Source organism: Chrysochloris asiatica, unplaced genomic scaffold, assembly GCF_000296735.1.
Source record: "Chrysochloris asiatica unplaced genomic scaffold, ChrAsi1.0 scaffold00479, whole genome shotgun sequence".
Lineage (NCBI taxonomy): Eukaryota > Metazoa > Chordata > Mammalia > Afrosoricida > Chrysochloridae > Chrysochloris > Chrysochloris asiatica.
In genome coordinates this window covers 433,089-443,146 of record NW_006408997.1, presented here as the reverse complement: position 1 = coordinate 443,146, position 10,058 = coordinate 433,089, and the positions used below count along the sequence as shown (strand labels likewise).

Here is a 10,058-nt window from a genome sequence, read left to right as displayed (position 1 = left end):
TTAAAACTGAGGTAGGGAAGAGTATGGAGGCTGTGGCTGGCCTGTTTCCCATGTTGAGTGTGTGTGCTCTTGGGATGGGTACCAAAGTACTGTTTTCTTCCCAGTGCTGCTGTCATGCTCTCCTCTGGTTTGAAGGCCAATCTGAACAGAGTCCTGGAAGATCAGTCACTGGTCTTCTGAGGTGCAAATGTAATAGCTCCTTAAACCCCCTGCTCAGCAAGTTCACCAGCAGTTGTACAGACAGATGAGAAAAAACTAGTATTTAGTATAAAAACTGTTTTTCAAATGGTGTCATTCCTATCCTCCTTGGGAAATCATAATTCTTCACGTTTCTGAGGACCTACGGAAAAGGAGAACAGTGGAAAATAAAACAGAATATCCTTAAGATATAATTTGTGTCCCACCATTTTTTATCACTTTTTAAAAGTTTAGGAACTTTTGCTTGATGTGTTTACGTTGTATTTTGAAAGCAAAGAATAAAGGAGGCATTTAATATTTTTAAAACTATTGAAACTACCTTCAAATCCCCAATCCAACTGAATAGTTTCCACATGTGCAATCTTTACTTCCAGTTGGTCTAAATGCATACATTTTTAGTCAGGATTCCCTTTTCTCACTTAATAGCATATAAACATTCTTACCATCTATCAGTATAGCTGGAGTTCTGGTGTGATGCTGTGGGTTAATGCACCACACTACAAAGGCATTTGAATTGCAAGGTCGGCAGTTCAAGCTCACCAGCTGTGCCTCAGAAACCCTATACAGTGTCACTATGGGTCGGAACCAACTCGACAGCACTTCACAACATCAGTATAGCTCATTTAACTTTCCCTCTTATTGGATGTTTAAATTGCTTTTAGTACTTTTGCATTACAAATACTTGTAGAATAAATATTCTTATGTATTTATTCTACATAAGTATATAACATATTCGACACAAAGTATATAACTTTTTTCTTATGTTAAATTATTTCTTTAAGGTAAATCTTGAGAGGACTTTCTTCTTATTTGAACAGTATTTATCCACATTGCCCATTTACTTATGGAAATCTTTGAGGCTTTAGCAATAAATTGAAATTAAATTTCTCATGGCAAATATATAATCAGTTATTTGTGATATCTGATATTATGTGGTAGTGTTCAGAATGTTCTTTGGCAATTATTCTTTTAGAATTAATTTTGAGATGAGTAAATCTTAAAAACTAGAGTCAAGTGAATAAACTTTCTCAATTATATTAAAAAAGTTTACAAAGGTCACTTTAGTATTCTGGTGATTTTTTCAAGTGGTTATCATTTAAGATGCATACATAATTATTGTTGTTAAGTGCCATTGAGTCGATTCTGACCCATAGCAACCCTGTATAGGGTTTCCAAGGAGCAGTTGGTGAGCTCGAACCGCTGACCTTGCAGTTCGAATGGCTTTGCAGTCTGGTGCATTAACCCACAGTGCCACACCAGGGCTCTACATAGTAGGAAAGTATTATACAAAGACTTAACTTCTCTATTTTTAGCCCCAACCCAATGTGCTTATCTAAAAATTTTTTTCCAACTCCATATGTAGTCTGCCTTAGTTTTGTCTATTTACTCAGACAAGAGGTCTCCCAGATAAGTTTAGATTTCGTTTATGTATCACAAAACTAATAAATCTAAATAAAATAATCAGAATATCACCTAACATTTGCATTTTGTTATTATTAACAATCTGCCAGTGAGTCAATTCCAACTCATGGCAACCTATATTTGCAGAGTAAAAATGTTCTATAGGGTTTTAAAGCTGTGATCTTTCAGAAACAAAGAGGTAGGACTGTCTTCTTCTTAAACTTTTCTTTTTTTAAAAAAAAAACAAAAAAACTTCTTATCCACTCTATCCAGGACCTTGTAATGTTATCACTCTTTCAGAGCAGTTGGTGGTGGTAGTCAGGTACCATCTAGTACTGGATTCAGGGTCATGGCGGCTATGAGAATTGCCAATCTTTTGGCTAGCAGTTCAATGTCGAACAATTTGTGCCAAGCAAAGACTCCTAACTTTAGAGGACTTTTACAACAACTGATCTGAATGCAGGGTGCTTTAGAGAACAAGTTACCCCCTGCAAACATACTTAACACTCAAAGTAAAAATCAGTAGGGGCAGACTGTCAATGCATTAGCAAAAACTGTTTAGAAGGCCAACTGAAAAAGGAAAATGAAAAAATAGTTTGTTGTTGTTGGGATTAATGACTGAAAGATTTTTCTTTTATTTTTTCCTCACTATTACATTGTTTGTGCAATAAACAGAAATGGAAAAAAAAAAAAAAAGCACTTATTCTAAAGTAACAGGTTTGTATTTACCTTCTTGTCTTGACTCTTTTGTTGTATTTTCTTTAGACAGTGGTCCTGCTTCCTTCTCTTTTTGAAAGCGGATTTGTAATTGCTTGATTTCTTGATCATAGTCCTGCCACTCTGGAACAATTCTCATAGCTGCTTCCAGTTTAGGCTCTTTGGTCATTGGATTATTACACTGTGAAAACAAGACCATACACTTCAGCTGAATTTAAGAAAGAGCACATTATATACAACTCAGTTGTTTCTCCTCTTAGGTTACAAGTCCTCACAGCCCAAGAGGATCAGGGCAATGATATAGGATCAGAAGCAAAATGGTAAATGGGCCAGAAAGCCACATTTACTTCTGCTACTAAGTAGCTTTGGCTGCTATCATCAGAAGGCAGGAAAAGTAAGTCTATCCAGAAAAATTAACCAGCCAGGAGATGGTTCAGAAGCCAAGCTGTGAATTACAAAAAAAGACATCAACACTGGAGTCCTGGTGTGGCACTTTAGGATAATTACTGGACTGCTAACCACAGGTTGATAGTTCAAATTCACCAGCTGCTCCTCAGAAACCCTATACAGGGTTGCTATGAGTTGGAACTAACTCAACAGCACTTAACAAGAAGTGGTGAGAACAGTCATACTAGGCAATTGAAGATTTGGCTTTTATCATCTCTTGCTACAAGTATAAATAAGAAATGCTGAAATTACTATAAAATGTTGTATAATCCTTAAACTGTATAATCACAAAGAAAGACAGATATAGGTAAAAACACAAACAACTTACCAAATCAATTGTCTTTGCCCTTTTCTTAGAGGCATCATCACACCAAGTCTCACACCAAAGCCATTCTTGAGGGAGTGATTTAATTGGCACCTGATGAATCATGTTATTTGGTAAATCCTGTTTGGCAGAGATAATACAAAAATCTTAAATTAGGGGAAATTTAAATAAATGTATAGTAAATTCGTGATGTTAACTTACAATGTACCACATGCCAATCCCAGATTTAGAATTGAAAGACTGTTTACCAAAAACCTGAGAGATGCTAAAGATTTTAGATTTTACTAAATGTTTGTAAAAACCTCCAGATTTAGGGGAATCCTGGTGTGATGCTGTAGGATAAGCACTGCACTGGCTAACCACAAGACTTGCAGTTCAAACCCACCAGCTGCTCATTGAAAACCATATACAGAGTTGCTATGAGTTGGAACCAACTTGACAGACCTTAACAACATACAACAGTCACGCATAATAAGCAACCCTAAAACTTTATAGATTAAAAATCACAAGTAGCTTGCATCTAGACTTCCCTGTATGAAGGCAATTCTAAGAAAAACAATCATATCTTCTGAAAGACAATTATGTATAGAATTCTGTTAAGTGCTGTCAAGTTGGTTTCGACCCACAGCAACCTTGTATAGGGTTTCCAAGGAGTTGATGGTGAGCCTGAACCACCGACCATAAGGCGCAGACTTTGTAGTCCAGTGCATGAACTCACAGTGCCACCCAAGGACTCCTATGAACAGACTGTTGGTGTTATTGTTAAGTGCCGTCAAGTCGGTTCCGACTCATAGCGACCTTGTGTAGGGTTTCCGAGGAGCAGATGGTGAGCTTGAACCACTGATCCTGTGGTTCAAACTGATTTTGCAGTCCAGTGCATTAATCTACAATGCCATACCAGGACTCCATCTTACACTTCAGTTTTGCCTAAAGGAAGCTGGGCCTGCTCCCAAAGAGGTGAGTTCCACATTTTTCTAGTTAAATTATTTTATGCTTTGAAGTTCTCTCTCAAGAACTTTTGAGTCTGTCATAGTAAAACTGTTCCATTGCCTGAATATTGGCACAGAATAGAATTCTAATGGATTAAAATGTATAAAAATGATCAATTAAGATACTTGTATAAAGAATAATCCAGTTACTAATTGTTCATAATCTTCTGTATGCTGACACAAAATGAACAGTTGATTAAATTATTTTCTTGACCAAAACTTTTTACCAAACTAAAGTTAAAAGTCGCTAAATAATATCATTATACTGGTGTCAGTGTATTTCAATTTCACGTAAATTTTTACAAGCTAATGAATTTGCAGTACTATAGCAGAAAGGTGAAACAAGAAAATAGTATCAGTTCTATACTTAGCTTAAAAAAAGTAGAACTCCACCCCTCCACACAAAAGGTAGACAGGGATGGGCAACTTGGACATTAGCTACCCAATGGGGGGAGGGAAAAAAGTGACTGGCTTACAAGCTTTCAAGAGGGAACCTAGATCCAAAAGGCGTGGAGGAAGGTAGGGTCTCCAGTGAATAGTATCCAGCCTGTCCAGGAAGGGCTGATGAAATGAAATACAGATGGGTCTCTTATGATGCAATAGTGAATAATTGTTATCAGGACTGTGAGGGTTGGAAATCTAAAGGTGGACATTTTGTAGCAAGGAGGGGAGTGATTAACTTTTCAGTCTAGGAGCGGAGGACCCGAGGACCATCAATGGAGAAAAGTGGAGAGCGGGATCCTACCCAGAGAAGCGGTGAGGCCTGAGATGGAGGCAGAGAAGACGACGTCAAGAGATGGTGTGGCTGGGGACTTGGAATCAGGAGATGGAAAGGGGCTGAGGACTGTGGTGGGGTGTGTGTGCAGGCTTACAGGGTACAACCCTTTGGTTGGATGAGGATGCATGGACAGGATGGTAACTATGCCAATGAAATGATAGATGATAGAATGAATGTAAAGCTAATGTTCTCCCATGTAGACTATCACACAATTCACAAAACATTTATTAAAAAATAAAAAGTAGAACTCTACTTCTAGTATTAGTGAACTAGGTAGATGAGACTAAAGCTTCTGGTGAGGACAACTGCTGTTGTTAGTGCTGTCAAGTCAGTTCCAACTCATAGTGACCCTGTATAGGGTTTTCAAGTAGCAGCTGTTGAGTTTGAACTGCTGAGCTTGTGGTTAACAGTCTAATGCTTATCCTTACAGTACCACATCAGGAAAAACTTAAATGCACCACAGAACTAACAAGACAATAAAGAATTACTGGGTCTAAGGTGAACAGAGGCCTAGAAATGTAAAACTGCTTCTCTGGGGTGGATTTTTGACTGGAGTCATATACTGCAGTGAGTTTTTCTGAGGCTTCTGACAGTTACCCAGTGGTGGTGATGGTTGTTTAAGTGCAGTGAAGTTGGTTCTGACTCATCATGACCCTGCATAGGGTTTCCAAACACTTGTGGTAAATTTGGCCAGTGCTTTATCCTATAGCACCAGGGAAAAAGTTCTGTTGAATTCCCTTGCTATGGGTTGGTACAACAAAGGGTTGGTACAACAAAGGTATACAACCACGAATAAAGCCCTCCAAGGACTTCAATCCAGCATAAAATCATCAAAATCTTAAAACTAAATTAAAATAATCTTACATTTCCAGAGTCTCTATGTTCCTAGCAAAAACTAACATAAATTCTCTGTTAGATGGTAGCATTATTTTAGCCCTCAATTCATTTCCACAATTTTGCAAACATAATGCCTAATACAGAAATTACATAGGTACATGAGAAACAATAGAGCAAGCGAGAACATAAATAACAGAATCAGACTCATAGTGGTTCCATAATTAGAGATACCATGCTCCATTAATTAGGAACACCAAACTTCAAAGTAATTAAACTATGTATATATATTTAAAAAAAAAATTGAGAATTTTGTTTTGAAAACAAATAGAAACATAAACTAAAAAATATGCCAACCAAAAAGAAACAAATGATAGGTTTAAAAAATAGACATCTGAAGAGAAAATTAGGAACTGGAAGGTAGGTTAGAAGAAAATAGCGAGAATGAAGTATAGAGAGACTAAAAAAAAGAAATGCAGGAAAGGCTGAGAAACACTGAATTAAGTGAAATGGTGTAACATGTTCTAGGAGGGAGAAAAGAGAGCAAAAGCATTATTTCAAGAAGAATGAGAGAATTTTCTAAAATTGATGAAATAATAAAATCAAGCTGCAGAGTCAAAAATCCCTAGGATTGGGAAGAAAGAGTCCCCCATTGAATACTTTTCATCTTGTCTAGATGGGTCTGGTTAAAAGAGATGGGGATAAAATTCTTATGACTCAATACTGAATAACTATTATCATGACTAATTGCAACTGTTACAATTGTAAAGGTAGAAGTTTGGTAATGAAAACAGGGGAGTAGTTAATCTTACAGTCCAGAAACAAAGGACCCTAGGACCATCAGGTGAGAAGAGCACAAGCGGAATGCAGGCCATTATCCACAGAAGCAGTAATACCAGAGATGGACGCAGAGATGGGGACATGGCAAGGGGGAGCAGATGAGGACTCTAGATTCATGGGAAGAGAGGGACTAAGAGATGGCAGCCAGGAGGCAGACTTACAGAATGTACCCTCTGGTGGTGTAAATTATAATATACGCCTGAGTGTTAAAAAAAAGAAAAAAAGAAAAAAAAAAGAGCTAAAGTAACTAAAGAGCAATACTGTTAACTGATGGTACATGGAGGGGATTATAATCATTGTAATGAAACAAGGTGTATGGTTTGTTGACTGTAAAACTGATCATTTGCCTTATAAACTTTTACTCAATCCACAATAAAAACCTTAAAAACAAAAAAACAAAAACAAACCCTATGATCAAACAAAATTCGAGGGGAAAATGTACGTATATAAGAAAAATCCACTAAAAGCTATACAAAGAAAAATTGTAAACACTGAGGAAATAGGCAGATTATCTTCTTCAAAGGAATAACAACTAGGAGACAACTTTTCAAATGAAACATTGGAAATCACAAAACAATAGAAGGCTATTTAAAATTCTAAAAGAAAATATCAATTTGCAATTTTAAATCTAGTGAGAAAATACTCTTCAAGAAAAAAGGTAAAATAAAGACATTATACAACGAAAACTAAAAATAAAGAAATAAATGTCAGCAGTGAACTCAACTCTGAAGAAAATTAGAGCGTATTCTTCAAACAGAGAGAAGTGTTGTTATTGTTGTTAGGTGTCACTGAGTCTGTATCAATGCATAGCGACCCTATACACAACAGAAAAAAACAAGGCTGGTCTTGCGCCAAGCTCACAATCGTTGCTATGCCTGACTCCACGGGGGGGTGGGGAGGGCGCTTCTTTTTTTCTGACCCTCCACTCTACCAAAAAGGAGCTCTGGTAGTGTAGTGGTTATGAATCGGGCTGCTAATCTCAAGGTCAGCAGTTCGAAACTACCAGCTGTTCCACGGGAGACAGATGAGGCTTTCTGCTCCTGTAAAGATTTACAGTCTAGGAAACCCTGTACAGGGTTGTTATGAGTCCGAACCGACTCCATGGCACACAACAACAACAACAACTCTACCAAAAATGATATCCTTCTCCAGAGACTGATCCCTACTATAAGATGGCTGAAGTATGAGAGACAAAAGTCTGACCATCCCGGCTTCCAAGGAGCACTCTGGCTGTATTTCTTCCAACACAGATGCTTGTTCTTTTGGCAGCCCATGATACTTTCAACATTCTTCTCCAACACCGTAACTCAAATGCATCAATTTTTCTACAGTCTTCCTTACTTTCTGTTCAACTTTCACATGCATATGAAGTTATTTAAAACACCATGGCTTGGGTCAGGTGCACCTTAGTTCTCAAATTGATATCTTAGCTCTTCAATACTTTAAAGAGGTCTTGTGAAGCAGATTTGCCTAATGTGATATGTCATTTGATTTCTTGACTACTGCTTCCTTGAGTCTTGATGGTTGATCTGAGCTAAATGAAGTTTCTGACAACTTCAATCTTCTCTCCATTTATACAGATGTTGCTTATTGGTCCAGTGGTGAGTAGTTTTGTTTTCTTTACATTGAGATGCAACCCATAGGTGAAGGCTGTGGCTTTTGATCTTCCTCAGTAAGTAGTTTATAAGTCCTCTTCACTTTCAGCAAGCAAGGTTGTATCACCTGCATATCACAGGCTGTTAATAAGTCTTCCTCTAATCCTGAAGCCACTATGTGTTTTATATGCCATTATACGTTTTCCTTCATATAATTCAGTTTCTCGGATTGAATGTTATTAAGTGCTGTCACGTCTGGTCTGACCCTTAGTGAACCTGTATAAGGTTTCTGAGAAGCGACAGTGAACTTTGCGGTTCAAATGACCTTGAGGTCCAATGCTTATCCTATGGCTCCTCACCAGGTCTCATTTGAGCACTTGTTAGAAATGCACATTCACTGTATGATTCTTCTGAATCAGAATCTTTGTGGTTGGGGCTCAGGAATTAATGCTTTAATGAGTTTGAGTGATTTTTATATGTGGTAAAAATTTAAAAGCACTCTTTTCCCATTATCTGCATGTGGGTAGATTATACCAATTAATATTGGACTTTACAAACTACAGTGTCTACGATAATCATAAAAAGTTTAATTTTTAAGCTTTTAGAAGTAAAATAGTATTCTGAAAAAACTCTCACCAATCTGAAAGAAATTAACTAAGGAGACTAAAAAAAACAAAGAATAGGTTGTTGTGGTTGTTAAGTGCTGTCGAGTGGATCCCGATCCACAATGACCCTGTGTAGGGTTTCCGAGGAGCAGCTGGTAAGCTTGTGGTACATGTAAAAAACAACATTATTAATGAATACGTTAACTATAAACGAACTGAATGCTTAGTTAAATGATAATGATGTTACATTGGGTGGGAAAAAAATATATATATACACCTGAAACATAAGAAAAACAAAAATGTTGAAAGTAAAAAGGTATAAAAAATATGCCAGGTAACACTAATCAAAAGTGATGTAGTTGAGGAAGCATTTTAAGATTAAAAAAAAAAAAAAAGCATTAACAGAGAAATACATAAGTTCTAAATTTGTAGGTATTCCATGATATTACCTGAAAGCAAAACCAGACAAAACCAAAAGAAGCAATATCGCAACACAGAAAGATTGTTTTAACATATTACACTTAGTATGTAGAATAACAGAAAAGACAGGTAAATGATACATTATAACACATTATTAAACTTGATCTTATGAACATAAAACGTAACATTTGCCGAGTAAAAAAAAACATACAAATATGAAATGTTTACCAAAACTGGCCATTTCTGGTCATAAAAGCAAGCCTCAAATTTCAAATGCCTGAAATCAGAGTATGTTCATTCATCATAAAGCAACTGAGCTACAAATTAATGTTTTACTTATAAATAAACAACTAATAAATAAAAGAAGGAAACTAAAAATAAATATTTTTAAGGAAAATGCTACACATAAAATGTGGATTTTTGCTAGTCTTATGTAGAAGGGATTTGATGATGTTTAAGTGCATATTAAGCACTTAGCTCAAGAAATTAGGGGAGGGGGGTAATAAACCAAAGACAGCAGAAACAAGAAAACAGAAAAGAACAGAAAACAAAAAACCATAGAGGATTAACAAAGTCAAAATCTGGATCCTTAAAATCCAACCAACAAAAATCCAACCAATCTTAAAAATCCAACCTTAAGACCATCAAGAGAGGTGGTGTGGCTGAGGACTCTAGATTCATCAACTAAGAAGAGAAGGACTAAGAACTGGTGACCAGGAGCAGACTTGTAGAATGTGCCCTTTGGAGATGTAAATTATTATATATGCCTGAGTGGGTTTTTTTGTTTGTGTGTTTTTTAAAAAGCTGAAGTGGAGAGAAATACTTTAAACTGAAGGTATATGGAGGGGATTATAATCAATGTAATGAAATAAGTTATATGAACGGTAGAATGTGAAACTGATGTTGTGC

The 10,058-nt window shown here is 36.6% G+C and overlaps 1 protein-coding gene across 1 annotated transcript in view; it reads right to left on the bottom strand.

Moving 5' to 3' along the window:
• Positions 1-208: 208 nt before the first annotated feature.
• UGGT1 (UDP-glucose glycoprotein glucosyltransferase 1) overlaps positions 209-10,058 on the bottom strand; it is a 311,128-nt gene continuing 301,278 nt past the window's right edge. The window contains exons 39-41 of the mRNA XM_006877319.1: positions 3,092-3,208; positions 2,329-2,497; positions 209-340 (exon numbers count right to left, since the gene is read on the bottom strand). Of these exons, the coding sequence (XP_006877381.1) occupies positions 315-340; positions 2,329-2,497; positions 3,092-3,208 (312 nt within the window). The 3' untranslated portion in view covers positions 209-314. The remainder of the gene's footprint in view (positions 341-2,328; positions 2,498-3,091; positions 3,209-10,058) is intronic.